General features: G+C 38.7%; 1 protein-coding gene across 1 annotated transcript; it reads left to right on the forward strand.

Annotated features, from left to right (window-relative positions):
• The first annotated feature begins 212 nt into the window (after nt 1–212).
• On the forward strand, nt 213–25,194 carry LOC121956659 (myosin phosphatase Rho-interacting protein-like). Its single transcript, XM_042505007.1, has 22 exons — nt 213–419; nt 3,482–3,559; nt 3,689–3,754; nt 4,093–4,244; nt 4,341–4,425; nt 5,410–5,587; nt 7,063–7,234; nt 8,857–8,974; nt 14,878–14,976; nt 16,021–16,077; nt 16,183–16,251; nt 16,340–16,429; nt 16,517–16,626; nt 17,508–18,018; nt 18,413–18,505; nt 18,607–20,823; nt 21,509–21,656; nt 22,188–22,305; nt 22,468–22,627; nt 22,849–22,950; nt 24,261–24,347; nt 24,438–25,194. The coding sequence occupies exons 1-22, from the start codon at nt 294–296 to the stop codon at nt 24,576–24,578; spliced, it is 4,977 nt and encodes a 1,658-aa protein (XP_042360941.1). The 5' UTR covers nt 213–293; the 3' UTR covers nt 24,579–25,194.
• Nucleotides 25,195–25,892: the final 698 nt, after the last annotated feature.

The following is a 25,892-nucleotide window of genomic DNA, read 5'->3' on the forward strand; positions in this document are numbered from 1 at the left end:
ATTATTATCATTATTATTTACTTTAAAAGATCTTACACTGTTTTATTTAATGCATTTTGCTTATTTACTTATTTTAAAGAAAAAAAAGAAACGCGTTGCCTGTTTTATTTTGTAGGCTGTGACCGGATGTTGTGTGGTGGTATACCGCGTCACATGACATGTCCATGGCGACAGAGAGAAGAGCTCTGTGTTTGACAGATGTTCGTACAGGATCAACCGCTTCATTCAAAGCCGAGTACCGGAGGGCGGAGAGCGGACTGTGTTTGGATTATTCACCGACAGAGGACTGAAACATGTCGGGGGAAAAGGCGACGAGTCCTTGTAACAAATTTCAAGCAAACATTTTTAACAAAAGTAAATGTCAGAACTGCTTCAAGTCCCGTGAGCTGCATTTGTTAAACGACCATGACATGGAGCAGGTAATGTTAAACTCCACCTTTAGTCATGTGCTAATGCGATTGTTTGTGAATTAATTTAAAGAGTAATTTTAGTAGTTTTACCCTAAATTATTAATAGAGAAATTGGCCTCTGGCACTATCCAGAAAACATTTTTTTTAACTCATATTTGCCGAAGTCGTCTACTCATGATTGTTATTAGCATCGTAAACGGTTCAGATTTTAACTGCTTGCTAGCTTTCAATTAACACTCAACTACACTCTAATTTAGTTAAAATGACGCCAGGCAAATTAATTAAGAGTAAAGTAGTTTTACACTAAAATTATTGATTCTAAATAGAATCAAGAATCAAGAAAACACCCTTTTTCTAACCAATACTCGATGTAATGTTTGTTGTCCTCTTCCATTTGTTGTTAGCATCCTAAAATGATTTGCTAGGATGCTTTAATTAACATAGAGTAATTTATTTGCACACTAAGCCTTCCTTTTAGTTTGAAAATATTCAGTCATTAAATTTGAAAATGTTAAAAATAAATGGTTTATTTTGAGCTATCCACCACTATATTTATTTTTAGGGTATGTTAGCATGTTAAAATGCGTGAAAATGTTAGTTAAGTTAGGGACTGTTCACCAATTATTAGAAGAGGGAGCGAGGTCAGGCAAGGGGTAGGGGTATTTAGGGTTGTCAGACTTTTTCAGGGAAGCAGAAAAGTGTCTGCTTATTTATACATTAATATTATAATTAAAAAAAAGAGAAGAATCATTTCAAATGTAATTCAAATTAGAAACAGGTGTCAAGTGTAAGTAAAAGTACAGTCTAAGATTAAACACTAAAATACATTTAAAGTTTCAAAATATGTGCTTGTTCTTCAGACAAATAGTCTGTGATATTGTTGCATTAATTCATAGCTAGCATTTTACTGTTGAAGCTGGTTGAAATTTAGCTTGTTTTAAGTGGAGTAAATGTAAAAAAGTATTTCCTCTGAAGTGTAGGGGAGTTGTGTAATGCTGCATGAAATAGAAATATTTAAGTTTAAGTACAGGCACCTGTAAATTTTGCTTAAGTACAGTAGATTTGTTTCTCTCCCTCATTGATCCCAGAGGCACAGTATTGTCTGATTTTGACTTGGGAAAGATAGGTAGGGAATCCTAATTTTTCCATGAACACCAAATCAGTTTGTCTATGAAGAGTTAAAAAATGCTCTCCATAATCTCCTCAAGCCATTACTAAAATTGCTTAGACTGTTCAAAGATCCACTTGTTTCAACTATTTTAAGATCCCAGATATAATAGAATAAGAAAATATTTGAGACGGTGGTATCAGAAAACCTTTGCTTTTAGCTGTACCACAAATAAACAACATGATCTCCCAGTCTAAATATTGGTAAACCATTTCAGCAGGATAGGCAAGTCTTTTATTTACTTAGAGCTCACAAAAAGTGTCTGTACACTCGGTCCAGTGCTTCTGAAAACATTGCTGCTGCAGGTCTGTCATGTGGAGGTGATGTAAGGAGATGATCATGACAGTTTCCTACATGCCTCACATTGTTAAAATATGTTATTACCCTCTGTCCTCCTGCCTGGTTTCACTGAGCCCTGTAATTTCAGCTCTGTTGCTCAACCTGCAGACACTACACATGGTATTACCCTGAGTCTGTGCTCACAGAGAAAAAGCTGCCTTGGAGCATCTTTATAGTGTTTTTAAGATATTGTAAAATTCTGCATACTGTTCATAGTACTTTGAAAGACAAGCATACAGACAGTAGTGTTTCTGCGCAAATAGTGAGCGCTTCCAAAGATTTCATGCAGAGCCAAAAAGAGGAGTTGTCTAATTAATGATAAAATCACACAGAAATTAAAGGACAGCTATTCTGATCATCGATAAACCACTGGAGTCATTTTCAAAGCAAAAACAGGCAACACATTCTTGTCTTCCAGCTTATCAAATGTGAGGATTTGCTGGTTTCGTCATCTTATCTAATAGAAAAATGTATGTCTTTAAGTTTTGGTTGGACAAAATTGGCCATTTGAATGCATTGCCTTGGGCTCAGGGAAATTGTCACCATGACATATTAACTGAGATGTGCACTGAAATTTCAAAGATCAAATGAAAACACTTGGCAAGTTAGTCAATACTGAAATTAATCATTAGTCGCAGCCCAGATAGCTGATCAAGAAGAGTCTTTTTGCTTCTATACAGCTCGTAGTCTGGTGGTCCATCCAGAAACATTTGCCCCCAATTGAAAAGTTTTTGCATTTACCTTCAAGATTTAAAAGTCCAAAGTTAAATGTGTTAATTGATTGAAAGGTTAGCTACACTGGTGCTTGCATGTGCAATCATATTGATTAGAAAAAAACTAGAAGATTAGAGAAGTTGCTTTCCAAATCAAAACTTAAGCACTTAAATACAGAACAGCAAATAAAACTCTGTAGATACCGGCTTCGTAATCTAGTTTTAGTGTACGTTTCAATGCAGTATATATCTAAAAGGATCCTGTAAGGCAACAACTAAGGATAGTTTTCAGCACTGATTATTCCGAATGACTTATAAAATAGTGTTCACTGTTTCTAAAGACAAAGATATTCAAATGTATTGTTTTATAGCCCTGGCTGATGCTGAAGTTAAGAGGCTGATGGTGTGATCAGTTTCAGAGAGTTCTCGCTAAAAAATCATCAATGTTGAGACAGATTTATTTTTTTGTTTTTGTTTTGTTATGTTCCTTTGGGTTTCTTTGTAGAATTGTGACCAAGATACAAACGGAGCAGCAAGTTTAACATTTGTAAATTAAACTTGAAGATGCTAGCAGAGTTTCTGAGTGATTTCAAAGCTACTTTTCTATACTTCAGCTTCATGGCACTTCCAGGCCGACATATTCACTGATAACCAAAATATCTTCTGTAAACTAATATCACAGATCCTCTCATTTGATAAGGAGTAACAAGAGAATGTTTGATTATAATTGATTATTTAATCAGTTGCCAGTTGGATTTTTAATCAATCAATCTACTAATTGTTTCAGTTCTCTACATTAGTATGGTGACTCTTCAGAGGCTGAACACTATCTAATCAGTTTCCACTTACAGGCAAAACCCATCTATGGAGGCTGGCTGTGTTTGGCTCCAGTGGGGACAGATTTTGACAATCCCATGCAGCGGTCAAGGGTAGGTCATGATAAAACTAATCTGAAATACATTCATGTATTTTCCAGTTTTTTTGTTTTTTTTTTTTTTTACTTTTTTTCTCTAGAAAAATGTGCTGAGGTGATTTTGTTTGTTGTGTCTTAATGTCAGAAATGGCAGCGGCGCTTCTTTATCCTCTATGAAGACGGCAGCTTGAGCTTCGCCCTCGATGAACTTGTAAGACGCCCAAACAAAAATATACATGATGTAGCAATGTGCAGTAATGCCTGTTCTGTGTATGCATCCACATTTATAGTATGTTGGGATCAAGCATCTTTTGGCCAGATGTCGTGTGTAGAACCACAGCAGATGATTTGGGCTTAGCCTGTCCTCTAATGCACACATCCCCCTCTCTCTGTGATCCCCTCAAATCTCTTTCATTCCACACTTAACACCACAAACTACTCTCTGTTTAACTGTCAGTCATGCACATTCTGGTGATCAGTCTCTTGTGTAAGCCAGATTTTGTAACTAGCTCTCCAGAATAATTTCAGAATGCTTTGATTCCCCTCCAGCCGAGCACTTTGCCACAAGGGACGGTGAACATGAATCTGTGTACGGACATCAGTGATGCAGAGCCCAGGACAGGCCAGAGAAATGCCCTCTGCATCGTCACGTCAGAGCAGGAAATATTCATCCGTGCTGACAATAAAGAGATTATTAATGGGTCAGTATAACTGTATAGCAGTTACCGGACCAGTTTATAGTGTGGTTTCCTGTATCTAACGTCTTTGTCTTTGCTGTTTCTGTCTTTGTGTACCAGGTGGAGTGAACAGCTTGCTGTCTATCTACGGACTAATAAGCAGAATCAGAAGAAAAAACGCAAAGTGGAACCTATTGCCACCCAGGTAGCAAAGCAGATGTCCATCAAATGCTTCACTTCACATTTCAGCACATATTGGGTTTTTCCTGCTAACTGTAGGGCCAAATTAATACTCAACTTCCAGCCTGATTGCCATTTATTTCATTATAAATATTCATGATCCTCAGAGGATGAATCCTTATAATTTTGGCACTTTATTTCTCATCTTCTATCACCAAAGTTTTTACATTTCATACTGAGGGAACATAAATGTCATATTCCATATCAATCCGTCCAGTATAGTTGTGGCTCAAACTGATGCTTTGAAGCAGATGTCCATCAAATGCTTCACTTCACATTTCAGCACATATTGGGTTTTTCCTGCTAACTGTAGGGCCAAATTAATACTCAACTTCCAGCCTGATTGCCATTTATTTCATTATAAATATTCATGATCCTCAGAGGATGAATCCTTATAATTTTGGCACTTTATTTCTCATCTTCTATCACCAAAGTTTTTACATTTCATACTGAGGGAACATAAATGTCATATTCCATATCAATCCGTCCAGTATAGTTGTGGCTCAAACTGATGCTTTGTCTCGATACTTCAGTATTTATACTTGTGATGCATTGGTGCATTCACACAGAAAAATCTGGCAAAATGCAGCGCATTATGAGCGATCGGATGGTGCACTCATAACGGTCAAAAAGTTTCGCGTGGTACGTTGGACACTTTTCACCTTCAACTGTCGCAATGTTGCCTATGTAGCAATCTGCAGATTATTTTCTTAATCGATTAATCATATAGTCTAAATAAAAAGGGGATAATTTTGATAATTGTGAAGTACATCAATAAACACTTATATTTGCTTATAACTACATTACTCTGCGGTCCGTCATAAACCATTTATTAAATGTTAATACACTGTTTATAAATGCTAAATGGGGGGGGGGGGGGGTAAAGGAAAAAAATAAATAAAAAAAGTTTAACTAAATTATCTTTTTTTCTCCCTAACAAAACAATTAGGAACCCAGCCCAGCAAAGATGGCTGCAACTGATCCAAGTTTCCCATCCTCGGTGAACGCTGCAGAGTCCGGCTGCGGTCGGTGGCAGGAAGACCAGCAGCAGGGCAGGGGACCGGGTGAAACCCCCATATGGACTGTCCCAGACACAGATCCCCCAGGCCCGGAGAAGACCCCTGCAGGTGCAGCAGAGGCAAAACATACACACACATACACAGGCTTTCATGTCTGTCAGCCAGTTATAGCCACTTCCTGTCCTCTGTCTCACTGTCCTAACGTCCTGCAGATGTTCTCACACTTCCAGCTTTTTATTTATACCTTTCATTTAACCCTTGTTTAACCAGGCATGTTGACCCAGTACTGACTTTTAATCTTGGGAACAGGCTGGAGGAGTTAAAGCAGGAAGTTACATAAACAAAGGCGTACAGACAGAAACACACTGTGGGATGTGCAGGATGTGTCTCCAACTTTCAGGCATCATAAAAGCCAAACATGATCCATAAAAGACCTCTTAAACACGTCCTAATAGGCTTGATGATTAGCACAGGACAGGTATTCCTCCTCACTGGAGCTTTGTGCTGCGTCAAAGTGGACAGCAGCACCCATCTGGCGTCAGACTTATTGCAGGGTCTGGAAAGGTCCTATAATAAAGGCCTGGATTAACTCCTGCTGACTGTGCCTATAGGCTGCTTCATTAGAGTGATGGTTATACACCAGTGACCATCTGAGAACTATACAGGGAGGCTATCCAATGAATGATGCTCCTTTGGGATTCCCTCTTGTTATTGAATTCCTGTAGACTATCACTGAATTCTCTTTGTTGTCCTTTTTTTTTTAACCAACATTGCAGTAGAAATGAAACTGCTCACAACATAAATAGCCACATACAGACAAATATTCAAGGTAGATTTATTTGTTGCTACATAATATATCTATATTATGATTATGTATATTTTAAAAATAAATTAAAATTTGTTGCTAAATCCTGCTGCATCTTTTATCCAATAATTATTTTATGTTATTATTTTAATGTTCTTATATTTTTTGTTTTATTTTATTTATTTCAATGTTTTTATTTAATTGTTATTAAATTCATGAATGCATTCTGATTTCTAAACAGAAAACTCATAAGAGGTGATAATACATCATTTGCTGGTTTCACAAAGTAATTCAGATATTTTAAATCCCCCCTGAACTGCAATTATAGCTGCACTGAACAATATTTTATAATAAAGGAATACTATGCAGGAATTGTCGATTACTGCTTGTAAACAGTATCACTCTCGTCCGCTATGTTTGCGTTATTCTGGTGCTATGTTTATGATTTTTACAGCTTACGGTCTGGCATGCGTTTGCTACCTTTTTCTAATGTCCCAATGTCACATGCGCACTGTGCCTGGGAAGGTCGTGAACTCCGCAAAATAAGACGAAAATAAGATAATACAAGCAAAGGGCAGAGTTTCTCTGGAGATTGTGTGACACTGGCCTCAGTGTGAACTTTACGCAGTGTTCTAGGATTAGAAAAAGAATGATTTCATTGAGCTTGTTGCCTGCAGGCTGTTTTAAAGAGAGTCAGAGTGGAACTACACCAAATTGTGTTCATGCTTTTAGTATATTCAACAGTCTGAATTCCTTTTGTGTTGTTTTTTGTTTCCAGGCAACGCATCTAGTTACCTGTGCCCGGTCTCTTCTGGCAGTTTCAGGAGCCCAGTCAGCTCCTTGGACTTGTTGACCAGTGGAAACACCGACCCCGGCAGTAACAAGCAGCTGGCTGAGTCAAACACCAACCAAACATCAGCAAACAACAAGAACCAGAGCCAGGACAAAAGGTTAGAAATGAATCAGGGACCGTTTTTTATGATAATGTGTATAAATAACTCTTCTATACATTGTGTTTGGCTGCAGTCTGGTGTTTATGTTTGCATATTCTACTACCAGCCATTTTTAAAGTGCTTTGGCAGAGGAAAAGGGGGTAAATGTGCAAGCAATTAGTACAAAGGACATCCAATGCTTCTCTGCTTCCCCCCAGTATAAAGCTGAGCAGCCATCACACACCGCTAAACACTAGATCAAAGGCTCACGCTCTACCCCTCCCTTACAGATCAGGCTGCCGCATTTTTAAATTTAGCTTAAAGAAACACTCCCAGTTTGTGCCCCAGCAGCATGTAAACTGGTCACGTGACGAGAATACATCTCATGTCTTCACTTATTGCGTTTTTGGGAAATAAAAACACAAAATACTTAATGCCCCCCAAATAAGGCCAGAAATTCCAAAAGGCTGGTGTAATTAGATATCTGAGGCATTGTTTCTCAGGACCTTACTGACTGTCTGCCTGCCTGTCAGAGGAAGCACACTTCAGCTTAAAGCTCAGTTTTGGGGCACAGAGCTGTCTGCACCCCCCACAGGCAGAGTGGACACTAAAATATCAACAAAAGTTTACAGAGGTTTCTATTTATAGTGTGCTCAAAGTTATAGAGTTCAGCATGTGATGTTTCATATTTTTACCGACTGTGTTAAACATTCTTAAAACAGGATTTATAAAGTTCTGTCAAGTTTTCATTCCAACAGAGAGTACTAAAAAATTGCATCACTGTTATTTGATAATATTGCAACATTAGTTCCTTTTTTTTTTTTTTTTAGCAAAGGAGCAAAAGCAAATATGCTCACAAAGAGAAAGATTGAGGGACTTGGATGTCCAAGTTGAGCTGCTGATGGTATAAATCTTTTTTGCTGCTGGAGGAGAGATGTGTGTGAAGCATTCGCATTTTTGTAAATGATGTAAACTATAAGTGTAACTAAAAATCTTTAAAAACATTGACAGATACCAATCATAAGTTACCAGTATCTAAACTGATATCAAACAATAATTCTTTTTTTGACCAGTCATTTTTAAAAAAGATCAAAGATTGTCATTTTAGATCATCATCAAAGGGAGAAAAACTTTGAATCCTCATATTTAAAGAAGTATATCCAGCATGTTTTGGAATTTTAATTTGATTAACAACTAACGCTACAATTGAGATGATTGGAATCAACCACTAGACAAACCACAAACAAAGGATCTTGTAAAATGTTACGGTAATTCTTGGCATCAACTTCCTGTCCAGCACACATCACAATCACACAAACCCAACTTTTAACAAACAGCAGTGCTTTTCATCACTTGACAGTTGTGTATACATTACATAAGATTACTTTGGGGTATTGGGCCTCTGTATTACCTTCTCCGCTTCCATGCAAAACACCTTTTAACAGCAACAATAACAGTGGTGACACTCTGATTGTCCTCTGGGCTCTTTTCTGCTGCACAGGTGCTGTTTGGAGTCTGTTATCAAGCTGTCATCCACAGTGTTCGTGCTGGTGGAAATTATGTCAGAACCCACCTGTGTGTTCGTGAGGTTAAGGAAGCCATACATAGTTTTTCACTAATTAGTTGTTCATGTTTTCCAGCCCTGGAAGCCTAACAGAGAGGCTGCTGGGAATAGAGGCCACCAGGAAAGAACAGGAAGAAGGGGAGACATCTGTTTCCAGGACGGGCAGGAGTGAAGCTCGCACCAACAAGCGGGAGGTAACCACACCAAGTACAATGTTTAAATCTACAGTATACCTTTGACACTACACTGGTCAATTTTCTGACACTCACTATAACTAGATTTAAGAACTGGGAGACCCTCAGTTCTTTCTGAAGAATAGTGTTTTTCATACATATTTTGTATATGATCCAATAGGATTTCAAATGGTGTTTTTAACTTTAAGGGAAAGTACACCCTCAGATTATGCTAGAACCAGTTCCTGCCAGCATACTTAAAAAAATATAAGTGTTGGGCAACAGGCTCCAGGAGGCATTTACTGGTGAGGCTCTACTGTCTCTTAATGTCTCAGCTGAAAAGGCTGGGAGTCTTTGACAGTCACTAGAAGCAGATTTATGGACCTTTGAGAGAGCGCGTAATCTCTGAACCCATTGGCTATTGGTCTGGTGACAGTGAGACTCTGGTGGCAACAGCCAATATTTTACGGGTTCCAGTGTAGCTGCCAGATTTCAGAATTCCTCTTCATTGTGCCAGTCATTTCTAATCTTCATATAAAATAGCAACTAAAAAGCTAAATCATTGTCAAATGATAACTAAGATTGCATTTCGGGCAATGCATTATGTTTGTCTGCATGGACTGTTAAACATTTCTCCTAAATGTGATTATTTAATACCACTTGGACCACAAACAGAAATAGGAACACTTCTGCTACCAAAATCTTGTACAGCTGCCTACAGACTCTACATACATACGCAGATATCTGTTAACAGAGATTTCTGTGTGGATGGTTCGGCTTGCTGCTTTGCTACCAGAGGAAACAGCCACGATATTTATGGTCTTTGTCTGTCTGAAAGTACTGAAATATTTTTAACTGTTTTGGGTTTTTTTTGTCAGACATTATACGGTTTATTGAAGTATGTCTTGCAGCGACTTGGCATGCTGCAGTGGAAGCAAATATTTTGCAATCATAAACAACTATGAAAAGATAAACCATGTAATCATTTTTTTATATGGAAATAACATGACAACATTCAGTAAAACAATACTTACCTATACATGATTAAGGGACATTATTAAACCATATTTAGTAGTAGAGGAAACATTGATGGAGTGTATTTCCTCAACATCAGGAAGGGGCTTGAGAATTTGACTGAAATTAACTTTCAGATCCAAGCAGACATGTACAAGCTAATTTTGTTTAAGAAAATAGTGTTTTGTTAAAAAAATTACCTGTTTTAACTTCATGTGCCGACAACAGTAAGAAACTTAGAGTTTCACTTTAAGAAGTATAAAAATGTTCTCAGCCATTAAAGAACTTCTCCTCATTATGATTTAAAAAAAACCCAAACACTGAATTTGGACAAAGATGATTTTTGTTGGAGAGCGACAATATGTATTCCCTGCAACGTGCTCTGGGTCTGTCACAGGGGTCTCCTCCCAGTAGAATGTGCCCAAAATACCTTAAAGGTGAGTCATCCTGGAGACGTGTTTTGTTTAATCACAAACAGTAAAATACTTTGAAATCACCACAGCAACATGTTTCCGCATGTTTTATGATTCTTGTTGTCACTGTGAAAAATGAATGCACCCTTTCTGACAGCTCATTATCAGTGTCTTTTTTTTTTTTTTAAAGGAACAGTTTGACATTTTAAAAAATAAGGCAAATGGAAGGAAACGAAAGGGCTAGCCAAATGAAATAAGACAACAAAAGAAAGTGATGTAATCACTCGCTGGATAGTGCGTGAGGTAGTTATGTTTGGATTGGGGGGCGCCTGAGATTAAGGGGTTGTCACGTTCTTGTGTGGAAATAACTGACGTTGCATTATCATTTCTGACACTGAAGAAAATCAAAAATATCTCTTGAAAAATTCTCATTATTGTTGTTACCCTGGTAAGAAGCTCAGAGCATATAGTAGTGGCACGATTAAGGAAATAGGTCTTAAATACCAGTTTCGTGACTGTGGCCATTTGCTACCATTTGATAGTAATAACCATAAATAGGAATTGCTGATTAAGATCAGTCACTGCATCCAGCTGTGTACAGCTTGTACTGGCTGTGGGCTGGTTTGAACATGATTCACACAACCAGGTGTTACTCTGACGTCACTTTAACGATGAGGCTCTGGACGAAGTAAATCTCTGTTTGCTCCAGCCAACCAACATGTGTAAACATGAGACCAGATTTATTCAAGTCTTCTGCGTCGCAGTAACTCACATTCGGTTCCTACTGAGCGCTGAAAATAAAGGCGATGAGAGTTCGGCATGAAACACGTGGACAAGTTGACACTGCCGTGTCAAAGCATGTGTTTCCCCCAAGCATGTGTGAGAGTGGGTGCATGTGTCAGCAGGTGGGAGACAGGCTGTGATTCATTCCGAGCTGCATTTTGTTTGTGAACAGAACTGGTTTTGATGCCCTGAAGGTGTTCAGTCCACCTCCTTTTAGTGTGTGTCGTAATCTGGGAGACAGCGTTACTCTCATAGACTTTTTCCAGGGATTCCTCAGACGCCAAAATAAGATACTGTGCAATGTTGGGAACTCTCAAGGACTCTTTACGAGAATGTCAAAACTCTGCAGACAAAGTGCAGAGTCACATGTCCCGGTCCGTATTTACTGAACCTGATAAACTCTGAAAGTCGTGCCTCCTTTTCAAGTGCACATCTGTTCAGGAATGATAGTCACTGTGTGTTGTCAGGTCAGACCCCAGTGATTAAGAAGGTCAGTAGACGTTAACGTCTGTGTGTGACAGTATCAACACACAACACAAACATGAAGCATAAACAGTCCACAAAGAGCAAGATTACCAGTTAAATCAGGCTTACTTTAATAAGCCAGGTTTTACTTCAGGAAATTCTGTTTCAGGGAGCTAAATGTTTTTACCACCCTCATTCCCAAAGTCTTTTTTTTTTGTTCTCTATAACTTAAATATCAAATCAATATACATATGAATATCAATATGCATATATATGTACATGTTCTGCATATGTTTATGTATGTATCTACCTTTTGGTGTAAAAACAATTCAGCCTTTATTTTTATTTCTTACCATAGTCCTTTTGTATACTTTCATTGTCTATTTTGTTGCTTCATTCTATTCTAACTTATTTTTTTTTAAACCTTTTCTATGTGTGGAAAGTGGAAGGGGCTACAACTGCATTTGGTTGTGTAATCCTTTATTGTATAATGATTGTTAAGATGAACCTTGAACCTTGATTATTAGGTTAATCCGCTATATTTGGGTTTAACTCCGCATAATTAGGGGAGTAAAAACTCACTGCCATTTACAAAGCAAAAGAGAACTTTTGGCAGGAAGCTGTAGGTCAACAGCGATCTCACTGATGAACTCAGGTCAGCTGCTATCTGTCAGTTTGTTGAGCGTTTCCTGTAATCATGTCATTGTGTGTTCAATTCCCATGACTGATGTAAACTCTCAGTGATGTGAACTTAAGATGTGTAAGATGCAATGCACCATTAAACAAGTTCATTGATTTAGAAAAAGTAAAAAAATTAGTAAATGATTAGCCTCCTCCCCCTCTAATTTTTCATGTGGATTATGTTGCTTGGGTTGTACAAGTAACAAAACAGCATCCATATAATGAAAATTAAGCAGAAATTCCTTCAGAGTTTCTGTTTGCCACTTTCCTCCTTTTTAATTAAATTCTGTTCTAGTTTTAAGGTATGATGCATTTTATTTAGTTACATTTGAAGAGAGGACAAATGTGGAAATGTTTCTTACAGTGAGGCTTTAGCCAAAGGTCAAAGATGGAAGTGTTATTCTAAGTGCATGTTGAGTGGATTACAGATATTTCAGAATGAAAAAAAAGATTACTTTTGACTGTGTTTCAGTCTATTGGATTAAATGCAACTCTAGTTAATTCTGAGGTTCAGCTCACGCTGGTCTGGAAGGATATGTTTCCAGGTTAACAGGAGTCAGTTGTAGTTAAAACTCCTTTATGGAACAAAATTTCCTTAAAATAAACAATAAGTCTTCAAATAAAAAAAAAAGCCTTTTAACTGATAATCTTGATTTATGGAATACCCCTTAACTTCATCATACCAGTTATCCAGGATTACCAATATTAGGTAACCTAAGATGAACTTCCTTTTTGGTAACAGCCCCAGAACTGCTGACTTAAACCATGATGCCAAATGTTTGCTCGTGCTTCATTTATGTCATGGGGTTTGTTCATTATTATTGCTTAAAGGAATACTTCACCTCCAAATGATCATTTGTATTTCAATTACTCACCTCCTGCTACATTTAACTTGTAAAGAAAACTTTGTTTTCTCTCATGCATCCATGGTAAAAACGGAGAATATTGATAAACTGAAGTGATAGGGGTCCAAATTCAAGAACAGAAAAAACTATACCAAAACCAGGGCTGGAAATAAGTACCAGCCACCAGCCAAATGCTGGCAAAATATTCTAGTGGCTGTAAGATCTGCTTCACTCAGAAAAACAATGTTAATCTGTTGAGTGGCTCGTAGCAGGTGGCAAAAAAAGTAAATTTCCAACCCTGATCAAAACATAATTTGAGAAACTGTCACACAACTTGTGCAGTATAATCCAAGTCTCATTTACACAGGGGGTGAGTAACTGAATGCAAAAAGTAACGCAAATGATCATTATGTGGGTGAAGGATTCCTTTAAATGTTTTATTCTCCATTCTGTATGTTGAATATCTGATACTCAGTGACTGCGAACATCACAGCTTTGTTGTTACAAGTCTGTTTTCTTTACGTTTCTTGTGATCAGTGCTAGATGTCGTCGGTCTGTCAGCTTGACTTCAGATCTGAAATGGCAATTATTAAAACAGTTTTGTCCTGTTATGAGACTTCTTCCTACTGCTTGTGTCAACCTCATGAGACAAGTGGTCAAAGCTCAAGTAGAAAACAACTGTAAAAGTATGTTCACAGTACATTTATTTTGACACAGATGGTCATCACAGTGGCAGCCGTTAATCTTTGATTAAACAGACAGGCTCATTTCCCAGAGGATTTGCCTTTTAAATACACTCCCATTTTATCCCGTGTGAGGATTTATGTGTCTTTGGTTTGTTTTGGTAGCCAGGAGAAGGTCAAAAGAGCCTGTCCGGAGTTCATTCAGGCCCTCAGAGCTGAGATTCCCAAGACAGCCTCCTCCTCTTTCTCCCCCCCCCCCCCCCCTCCAGCTTTGGGAGGCATCTTCACCAAACAGAGGACAGGCTCTGTCTGCAGCGGTCAGCGATTGTCTGTGAAGACAAAAAAAAGAAAAAGAAAAGATCATTGCAGCCCAGAGCACTGTGTTCCTCCATGTTTTGTGTCCTTGGATAGTTTTCAATGTAAATGCCAGGAAAAGAAAAACACAAAGAATGTTCTGTCCGATCAAAGTGGTCATTTTTTCCTGTTAAAGTGGTTATATAAGAGGGAAGAATGAATCTTTTCAAGTAAACAAAAGATGTACCCTTGTTTCAGTTACTGAAAGTGTAACTCAGACTTAAAAGGGACTGATCCGTGCAGCTCCACCAGCCAGCATGAAACCTGATCATAAGAAGCATGCAGGGATCTCGCTCACTGTTTCTGGACTTGTAGCATCATTTTTGTAACAAAAAGCCACAGAGTATCAGGGATTATGTACCGTCTAAAACCTTTTCATGCATTCCACATAGCCAAATGCAGTCATCCGTGTGCAGCTCAGTGGTGATGTGAGTAAGAGTTTAACAGGCAGTGTAGAAAAGCCTGTTGGGCTCCCCACAGTGCTCTACAGCAGGCCTAATCCTTACAGCTGACATCTCTGCCAAGGATCCAGACTATCGGTTACTCTGCTTGATGGAATGCAGGCCGCACTGCCACCGTCCTGATTCAGAAAACACCTCACGTCTTCAGATTAGAGAAAAAAAAAAAGAAATACTAATGCTAGTGATGAAAGGAGTTGTTATCATCTGATTTTTTGTCTTTAACAGAAGCTGCAGTCATGTGGAGACATAGCCCAGCTCACTGCACCCCCACCACAGAGGAGATCCAAGTCTCTGGACCGCAGGACGTCCGACAACGTCATGACGGTGAGTCAACACACAGATTCAAGTATTTACTGAGGATTTAAAAACAAAATACTAACCATTTGTGACCGCAAGTTAAAGCTGCATCAGGAGAGGTAGTAGTGTAGATAAAAAACATGGCCAACCCAATTATGACCCCTAGAGGCCATACAGCTCATTACACTTTGTTTAAGAATCTCAATATGATGGTTAAGGAGGTATTCAGGTCCTTAATTTACATAAAAGTACTAACATCACACTGTAAAAGTACTCTGTCACAACTATAAAAGTCCTGCACTGAAAAGTTAGATGAATTGAATATATATAACCGGAAAATTTACTTAAACTTAAACCTTCATAAGGTTTGTTTTGTCCAACTGACAGTCCAGACTAGGGCTGTGGCCGACTCAAAATTATTCCAGTCGAATTGGATTTGGCTGTTCAACATGAATATTCAACGTTTTTTGTTTTTTTTTTTGTATACCAAACACCATGTGAAACATGGTGTTTGCCAACACTAAATGCCAAACTAAAGCCAGACTATATCGTATTAAGTTGCTGTGAGCTGTAAATGCAGCACTTCTACGCAGAGGGTCTCTCCTCCTCTGTGCCGCTGCCTGTGTGTCTGCAGCTCTCTGTACTAAAGACTAGTGTGAAAGTCCCAAACCTGCAGAGATGAAAAGTCTCACCTATTAACTGCAATTGAAAACACTGTAAATACATTGGTCAATACAAACATGAAATAGAAGAACAGCAAAGCAAAGCTAGAGACCTCCATTAAAACTGCACTGCAAAATCCAGGCAGAGGGCAGAGTCTCTGCAGATGAATACGCCGCCACATATTTCTACAGGGTCATGTGATGATTGAGAGGGATTACTTTATGTGGGTCTATGCATTGTTTTTTTTAAAGAAAATCTTGCACAGTATTTCTTTAAACATAGTTCAGATTTATTAGGAAAAATGAACTGCTTAAATATAATTTAACACAAATAAACAGAACCTTTCAAATACTTCATCTACACACAAGTCTGACTAGCAAAAATGTTAAAGTTGTGTTTTCTTTACAGCCAGATTTATTGAACTTCAAAAAAGGCTGGATGGTTAAATTGGATGAAAATGAACAGGTAAACATTTTTAAAAAATCATAAATTTAAGTTTTTGATTTGAACGATTTCTTTACATTTTGATAATGAACATCGTCTTGCTCGTTGTCTTTTGCTTCCCTCTAGTGGAAGAAATACTGGTTTGTTCTGTCGGCTGACAGTCTGAGGTACTACAAGGACTCAATAGCTGAGGAGGTATTTTAATAGTATTTTTTATATAGACAATACAAATCAGAAGTATTTAATTTAAGATGTTCAAATGTCTTTTACTCTCTCCCCTCAGGCTTCAGATCTTGAAGGAGAAATCGACCTCACAAAGTGTTATAATGTGTCTGAGTATCAGGTGCAGAGGAACTACGGTTTTCAGATCCATGTAAGGAAACTGTTACTGTACACAAGAGCTTTCTCTTCTGCATCAACAAGAAGTCAAATTAAGTTAATTATATATTCTTTTTTTTAGACCCCAAAGGGTGTCTACACGCTATCTGCCATGACTTCAGGGATACGCAAGAACTGGATCCAGGCTCTGATGAAAAATGTACGTCCAGCCAACGCCCCAGATGTAGCCAGGTAAAGTCAAGTTTGAATACTCTTCCTATGTGATGGTGTCAGTAATGTGTGTAGTAATTTAAAACAAATATTCAGTCTTACAAGAAATCTGTAAAGACCAATTCTGCCCGTATGCTAACACACTAACATCTTTAACCCTTTTAAACCTCAGTAAATTGGCTTGATTCCTTTCAAATACATTGAGAAGAACGCAATGAGCAATGAAACAAGAAATGACACAAAAAATTATCATGAATTTTTTTTAAAAAAAAGTAAATTACCTGAGAATTAATTTAAAAAAATGAAAAAGAAAAAAAAAACACAAGGCAAACAAGACTTAGCGAAAGGTGCCTAAAAATGATATAATTCTACAACATAATTTAAAATATATAATAATAATAATTATAAAAATATTTTTTTCTTTTTTTCCACCCATTTTTTCTTTTTATTTTCCCTAGACATTTTTTTCCTAGACATTTTCCCTAGCGTTTTAAGAAATAATTTTCTAAATCTATTGATTTATGTAAATTGTGGAACATTGATTACCAAGTTGCTCATTGCTTTTTCCCCATGTTTTTGTAAGAAATTGCACCAATATTCTGCAGATTTAATGGCTTAAATACTTGTGAAAGGCGACTGCAAGTAGCAAAAGAAAAGAGATGTTGCTCCAGGTTTCAGAGGTTTAAATAACTTGATTTGTCTATCAATCCAGAACCTAAACATATTGAATTCATTGTAATATAAAACAGCGAAAAGCAGACTCACTTTTTAAACAACTAATAATATATCAAAATAATTAGCGATTCTTTGACTTCTTAAAAACTCAGCTAAGGTTTCATAATTTCTCTAAGTTTTAATATTTTCCTCTCCTCCATCCAAACGTGTCTATGTGTTGTGCACAGTTTACCTGGCCACCACGTTCCATGCAGTCCTCCTGAAGCCCTCCCCAAACCAGATGTGACTCAGGACTCTCCCCTCGCTGACGTCTCCTCTGAGCGAGACCCTCATGCCAAACACAGGAGTGTGATGGAGAGACGGCGGGAGGGACGCTACAAAACCTTCGACTGGGCCGAGTTCAGGCCTCAGAACAAACCCGATCCTCAAACGACCAAACCTCCGTGCTCACTGGAGTTGGGGGATCTGGAGAGGAGGAAGAGGAGGGAGGAGAGGAGGAAGAGGTATGAGAGCATGCTGGGCTTCCCTCTGGGTTGGGAGGCGACTGAAGATAAAACAGCAGATGGCGGTATCCGAGCACTGAGTCCAAAATCACAGCAGAAAGCGGAGGAAGAGATGGAAGATTGCTGGAGGCAGGTGGAGAAGACGGTGTTCAGACTAGAGAGAAGTGTCCCGCTGTTTACTGAAGCCAGAGACTCTGTGGAGATGGAGAAGCTGCTGGACAGCTACAGGAAGAAGGTGAGTGCTTTAAGTCTGCGCTCAGTACCAATTAATGTAAAAGTTATTTGAAAGCATATATTTTTGTTAGTTTTCAACAAATATTCATGGTCCCCAGGGCCAGAATCCTACTGAATTTAGTGGTCCCCTAACTGATTTTAAAGTTTTATAATCCAGTGTAGGGTTTCAAAATTCTTGGAAAATTCAAGTTTACTGGAAAGGAAATGTCGGGGCTATTTGCTCAGGCTGTATTTACTACGTCATACGCCGATTGCAGCTTGTCGATAAACTGGACAGATAAGCATAAATATAAAGGATTTGATATCTTTTTTGAAGCCCTTTATCCAGCTGATTATTATAGCTACAAATTCAGGATGTGAGAAGCTTTTAACTGATTTTCTTTGTGTTGTTGAAGGTGGAGGATCTGAAGGTCCAGCTGGCAGACTCGGAGCATCACAGACTGGAGCTGGAGGCTCAGCTGGCTGCAGCAGAATGTTATCAGCAGCAGGTCTGTGTTTTGGCCTCAGCTACTTGCTTGTCTCGTTTTTTCATTCATGTGTGGTTGCTAATCCTTCTTTTTGTCCCTTTTTTTCTGATTTGTTTCCGAAGCTGGCCCCTCCTCTAAGTCCTGAAGCAGACTTTTGCCCGTCAAACACAAATGAAAAGCCATTAAACAGCCACACAGAGACCCTGAAGCATGTGTGCAAAGAAACCAGAGAGCTCTTACAACAACAGAACATCATCAGCATGCAGGAGCAGCCTTCATTACCACCTCAGACTCCCAGCATCTGGCTGCATGACACGGAGGGAAATTTACAAGAACTAGTGGATTTGCTTCCTGAGGAAGAAGAGACACCTTTATCATTATCACCTGCATCAGACAGCCAGCACTTATTTTCTCAGAGTGACGGACAAACTGTAGATTTGGACGTTGCAACAATCAACCACCAGAATCAGCTGGACAGAGATGATTGTGAGCAGATCCCCAGCACAGACACACAAATAAATACTAGTGAATATGGTTCTTTAACCCTGGAGACGCCTGCAGAGGCAGATGACGACTCACTGAACTGCTGTGTGGAGCAACACATTCCTCCAGACCAGGCGATGGTGAGGAGGCTTTCCAAAGAGGTGGAGCTGCTCACCAGCCAGAACGAGGCTCTCAACCAGCGCAACCAGGAGATGCTGAACCAACTGACGGAGGCTGACCGCGAGATAGAGAGGCTAAAAGTGGAGCTCAGCAGCAGGTACACAGAACCCCATCACCTCCCTGAAGTGGAACAGCTGGAACAAACAAGGCTAGAAGATCTGGAGAAGGAGCTGAGTGCCAAAGACCAGCAGCTCCTGGAGGCCCAGACCTTGATCACCTCCCTGGAGGAGAATCTGAGGGAGGTGGAGGCGCTGCTGCAGGTGAGCACCCCGACAAAAACAGAAGAAACAGAACAGGAGAATAAGGGGTACCTGCTCCGCTGTTTTGAAGCCACCGAGGCCAAGCTGACGGAGTTGGAGAGGCGGCTAAACCAATCAGAGCTGACCTGCAGGGAGCTCCAGATGCAGAACGCAGAGCTGAAGGAAGCAGAGAAACTTCACCTTCAAAGAGCTGCAGAGGCGGAGGCTGATATCAAGAGGCTGAATCAAGAGTTGGAGGAGAAGGAGAGGTTGAAAGATGGAGATAGCAACAGATGTGTTTCTGGTGAAGAAAGGATCCGGCAAGTGATAGACGGGATGGTCATGAGGTTGAAAGCTTTGGAGAAACTACTGGAGGTGATTGACACGTTGGATTTTGGTTTGAGGAAGGAGGAAGAGAGGAAGCCTACAGTGGCAAGTCAGTTGAGGTGGGAGGAAGAGTTTTGGAGTTTACTGCTCAACAAACTGAACGCCTCCCAGTTTAATGAGGAGAAACCTGAAGAAGTGCTTCTCGGTGAGGTGACAGAACGTATAATAGCAGAGAAACAAATGCTTCTCTTAGGGCATGGTCTACTTTCTGAGACAGATGAAGGAAAGGGAGGTTTGAAAGATCTGGATATTATTTGGAATACTGCAAGTAAGACAGAAATGAAAAAGATGGATGAGAGCAGGATATTTGATTTTAACAGCCAGCCATGCGAGATGGGACATTTTAAAATCTTCACACAGATGAAAATTTCTTTTCTGAGCCACCTCGCCTCCTCTGACACTTCAGTGCACGACAAACTCAAGTTGACAGCTGACAGGCTCTCTGATCAGGATCCCAGGTCTGGTTTCATTCAGTCTGCGGCAACTGAAGCATTTTATTGCTGTCATCTAAGCCGCCTTCAGTCAGAATACAAGAGGCAACTTGAAGAAAGCAAACAAAAACTGCTCAGTTCGTCTCTCTCCTGCAGAAACTGTGCCAACTTGATGGAAGAAAACAGGGAACTGAGAGCAAGATTATCAAACCTAGAAGCACAACAGTCAACATCACTGTGCGATAAGATGGACAGGTGTTGTCAGACAGAGGACACTTACACACAGGACACAGATTTTGAGTTACCGGTTGCAGATGAAAGTATTGCAGATGGGGAAGGAGAAGACGAGATGGGTGAGTGCCTGGAAATCCCACCTCCATGTGATGAAAGCCAGTGTGAAATCCATGATATAGCAGATGAAAACACAGAGAAAAGTGGTGCACACGGCAAGGAAACAGATGTTTTGGGCTTGGAGATGGAGCAAGTTTTAGTGCTGAGAAGAAGAGTGGAGGAGCTGGAGGAGCAGTTGGCTGTCATGGCAGAGGAGATGAAAGAAGAGTTTGATGGGAAAATGAGTTCTGTACAGACGCAACATGAGATGGAGATGGAAAAGCTGAAGGTAGGTAGAGCTGGAGCGGCGTTTATCAGCCAGTGTTTTAAGATTAAGATTGAAGCTGCCTGTATCATAAATAATAGACTGCCCAAAATAGTCTAGTATGATATTATAAGCCGATTAGATATTAAAGGGAATGTAACAAGAATTTACATAATTACATCACCCACTTCAAAATGTTTTAAGCGGCCGCAGTTGTGGTGTATCATTAAAAAAACCCTCAAAAATCTGTAAAACCATGTCACATTCATTGTAACAGACAGGGCTGACTGATATCTGATTTTAACTGAAAGAAACCAAAAAAAACATTAATCCAACATGATACAAACAAAACCAAAATTCTAGCTAAATAATTGTTATTAACTTTAATTTAATTAAAGCCTTTCACCAAATACGTCTTAAATAATGAAGATATGTTTATTTTTTTTCTTTACAATTGACTGTTTTTATGTCTTCTGCATTCAGCTTATTTGTAGCACAGGCCAGGAAATAACAGGCTGGTCACAAGTTACGAGAAATTCTACGATAAATCTAATCTAGTCAAAAATCAATATTTGCTAAATTTCAATCACTTTAACCATTTTAACAGGGTGAAGTCAGGTAATTAGTTAATATCAAAAAAATGTGAGAAGCACTCACTGTAACACCCTGACAGTTAAAAATATGTGACCGATGTGAACGTCTCCTTCAGGCCACATGTGGACGCGGCTTCGCCTCCATGGAAGAGTCTCACCTGAAAGTCGTGGAGGAGCTGCAGCGTCGACACCAACAGGAAGTGGAGCGCCTCCTGGTGGACAGAGACCGACTGCTGGAGGAGGAAAGTGCTGCAACGGCAACTGGTGAGGATTTTCATAACTGATATTCAGTGTATCTTATTTTGAAAATCTCCCTGCAAGTAAAAAAAAACAAACTTTTAGCTCTTAAGCAGGAATTCTCTGGTTTTAACCCAAGCGTTCTGTTTTAGGTCTTCTTTAACTGCTTAAAAAACATTGTTTGCACATGCTTAACCCACATACCACATCGAACATCATAGTAACATTTTGTCTTATAACACTGCATTATGGTCTGTGTTTTGTCATCAGGGGTTACAACTATTTTAAAGGGAATAATAAATATCTGATTACATAAAAAAGTAACTTTTATAGATTTTGTAACACCCATTAGTTTTCTTTCTCTTACTTCCATTTAGTGCAAAATCTCTGCATCTACATTAACCATAATGCTGCGGGGGATGAAACAGGACATATACTGTTGTCATAAAGTCAGTGACTTAGCTGTGGGCGGTAACTTGTCCCTGTATTTGTTTATTCTTTTGGCAAAATGGCACTGTTAAAAGTATGTCGAATTAGCTTTTTTTCTTCTTCTGTCAGCAATCGAAGCCATCAAGAACGCTCACCGGCTGGAGCTGGAGAGGGAGGTGCAGAGGAGATGTCAGTCAGAGAACAGGACAGGAAACACACATCTGGAAGATGTATACAGACAGCACAGGTACGTCTTGTATATAGGAACCCTTTCCCAAACTTAATATTATTTGTGGTGCAGCTTGTAACTGATGACTGAGCTGCTGTGTGCAGGAATAAAGTATATATTATGTGGCCACACATTTTAATTGTTTTGATGTTTATATTGAATATATGTGTGTCTGAGAAGTGAGGAGCTGGCCTCGTACCAGCGGGAGCTCGAGGTTTTGTCGCAGCAGTTCTCTCTGAAGTGCCTGGAGAACGGACACCTTGTTCAAGCTCTGGATGCAGAGAGGAAAGCCTTGTGTCAGTGCCAGCAGGAAAACCAAGACCTGAGGACCAGAAACCAGGCGAGAGACCTCATATACACACTTTAATACATAATTGACATGTTCTTCTACACAGTTATACCCTCAGAGATCCAGGGTGTAAAAACTACTCTGTGTCTTGATTTAGACTCTTTATATGTAGAGTTTTTTAAATATGAAAACCATATCTTTCAAATGATTCTGAAGGAGTGGTTTTAAGTAGGAAGCCTCACTGTTGTTTTGTTTTTGACTTTGTCCTCCAGGAGTTGAGCGGTCACCTCGCTGCAGAGATCACCAGACTGTGCTCTTTGGCGAAGCAGGACGCTCTGCCGCTCAGTCAGGGAATGGATGTGTATGAAATGGAGGTAGGTCTTCTCCTCGACTTTATGGTCATTTATAAGTCGTGTTACAGTTTAAATTTAACATTCCCAGTCATAGCAAATAAAAGTCAGTCACATTTCCATTTATTACAGCATTACAGTATGGTAACTAAAATTCTAAATTCCACAGAAAGTGGTGGAGCATCTTAAGTTGAACATGAACAAAAAAAATCAGTTTCTACTTATTGGAGAAGCAGCATCACAATAAAATCTGTAACTCTGCCATAAATTGTGCTTTCCTTTTATGACACCTGAGTGATGGTGGATGTAAACAAAGGATCGTGTGGGACGCGTGCTCAAAATAACCAATCCCAAACAATTAAAAAACGCATTGATCGGGCCTGATAACTGTCCTTCCAACACCCATCCTTTCTGTCCAATCGGGGTGTCTCTTCTTCTAACTCATTTGTCTCTCCAGCCCACAACTTAACTGTTCTTGATTTACTTTCACCTCTCTCGTGGTGTCGTTTCAACAGTAAAAAAAAAACAGTAAAAACCCACTTTACACTACCTGCTCAGCAGCAAACAGCAGACAGACACAGTTAGAAACTTGCTGATGAACATAGTACACATTTGGCACCCAAAATAGACAGATATTTCCCTCAGGAGTTGTTGCAGACCAGAAACGGAGCTAAAAGAGAGTGAATATTGGATTTAACATTCATTAGGTGAACAACAAATACAACACAAATGAATGATAGTATTCTCTATAACTGCTGAGTGCTACAATAAGCAACCGTATAGTAACAAATTCAAACTAGCAACTTAAAAGGTGATAAAAGCTTGTTGAATTAACCCCAAACCCCATAACCCCAAACAGTTATTACAGGTTTAACAATTTAGATGCATGACATGTAAGTCAGTGTTTTTACAGTGTAATGTTGCTACTTGTACTTAAGGAAATAATCTGAATACCTCTATTACTATTACTTCTACTTCCACCACTGATAATAGTCTTCTAAACACATACATACACATGTAAAAAGAAAAACGTGTAAAAAAGAATAGGAAATTTCATTAGAATAATGAAATTTTCCCCATGTTCATCTGTTCTGGCAATGTGACAAAAACAAAGATTTCCATAATTTAGTGAAAGAGATGACATAAAATTGGTTTTCTTCAGCTTTCATCTTGAATATGTTTGCTGAACCTCTCCAAAACAAAATGTGGCCCCCTTTTGTTCTTTTTTGGTGATTGCAATTACACATGCAATAAAAATGTAACGGTGAATGTATGATTCTTTAGTTGCACCTTCTCTAAAGATTTGATCTGATTCTTAGTTGTTGATATTTCAGATTACCCTGCGAGTGAAGGAGTCTGAGGTCCAGTGTCTGAAGCAGGAGATCACGTCTCTGAGGGACGACCTGCAGTCAGCACAGAGGGTGAGAGTCACGTATGTAAAGCAGCTAGAATAATATATAATAACTGCGAATCAAAGACAGGAAATAAACCTAAGATCTGTCACGTTTCAGGACAAGAGAAACGCCACAAAGAAGTATAAAGACATGTACACGGAGCTGAGCATCACAAGGGCCAAAACAGAGAGAGAGACAGATGAGCTGAGAGAAAACCTGAGGCTGGCTCATCAGGCTCTGGACCAGGCCTCACCCTGAAACTATTTTTTAAAAGCAACATATCATTTTTCTTCACTGGAACGCATAATAGTCTCCCTCTAGTATTACCAACAAAAAAAATCAAGCAAAAAATAAACAGTTTCATCTAATTTAATAAATCCAGGAACTTTTCTCCTCACACTTCCTTTTATATTTTGAGATAAAGACGTTTATATATTGTCTGTGTCATGTGTCTTATGTCTGGATCCATTATTAACCTTTTTGCCACTGACTTTGTCCTTTTACAGTGATTTCTACTGCAATGGTCCTGTAAACCTGCACATTATTTTTAATGTTTTCCCACATATCATCATAAAAAATCAAAGTGGTTACTTTTGTGTGTTGTATATATGTTTTTTGTACAGGTATTTTTGTTACTGTGATGCTTTAATCTAACTTGTGCAATTACATGTTTTGTCATACATGTATGTTTTCATCCTCTGCTGTAAGTCATCAAACTTTTCAAGCAATTTCTTTAATCAAATTTTAAATTAAACACATTTTTAAACATGCCTGGCAGGTAACACAAACTGTAATTTATATGTGTACACTGCAGTATAAATATAAATGTTTTTTTTAATTATAATTATTAATTAAATCAAATTGGCAGATTACACCTACACTGTCTCTGTTATTTTTCGTCTTTTATCATGCCACAAGTCTTTGAGGATCAGCCAGGTTAAAATTTGTGGCCACATTTTATATTTTATGTTTTATTCAATTTCATCTTGTACATCAAAGATTTTTTAAAAAAGTAGAGTTATACTACAGTCATTTTTATTTATATTTCGTGACGATGGATTAAAAATATAGAAGCTGTCTAACAGTGCTAAGCATGTTTTCTGGGGGAAGAAGAAGTAAAATTTTCCTGAGAAGTGAAGTTCAGAGTAAATATTTCAAAATAAAAGCCCTTACAGACGTGGTATTTTTGCAGCATATTTTGAGCATCAAGCTCGTCAAAGTTCAGGGTGTGTATCTGTAGTTATAGTGTAGTGTATGCATTAGAGCAACAAGGAGATGTTTAGGTTTCAGGCAACATCAAACTTCCAACAGTTAAACACATGAGAGTGGAAAAATGAATAATTGTAATGATATAGACAAAAAGAATAAGACTGGAATAAGAACAAAATAAAGCAATTAATTTAAACATTGTAATTTCTGTTGTGTAGTGTGGAATGGTGTTGTATAAAGTGCTATTATAAGTAAAAGGACATTGACATGAGGTAGACGGATAATCCAGAACCTTTTGATTAAAAAATGCCAGTGGCCAGCTGCTTTGATTTGATTAGTTTTGCTCTGATATTCATTGTAATA

Source organism: Plectropomus leopardus, chromosome 17 (genome assembly GCF_008729295.1).
Source record: "Plectropomus leopardus isolate mb chromosome 17, YSFRI_Pleo_2.0, whole genome shotgun sequence".
Lineage (NCBI taxonomy): Eukaryota > Metazoa > Chordata > Actinopteri > Perciformes > Serranidae > Plectropomus > Plectropomus leopardus.

What these genes read in the sequence shown, in the direction of transcription:
- LOC121956659 (XM_042505007.1), top strand. Translation starts at nt 294, where the DNA reads ATGTCGGGGGAAAAGGCGACGAGTCCTTGTAACAAATTTCAAGCAAAC. An exon ending in TGGAACCTATTGCCACCCAG is followed by an intron (nt 4,426 to 5,409) that starts GTAGCAAAGCAG and finishes CAAAACAATTAG; the next exon opens with GAACCCAGCCCAGCAAAGAT. An exon ending in AGGACTCAATAGCTGAGGAG is followed by an intron (nt 16,252 to 16,339) that starts GTATTTTAATAG and finishes CTCTCCCCTCAG; the next exon opens with GCTTCAGATCTTGAAGGAGA.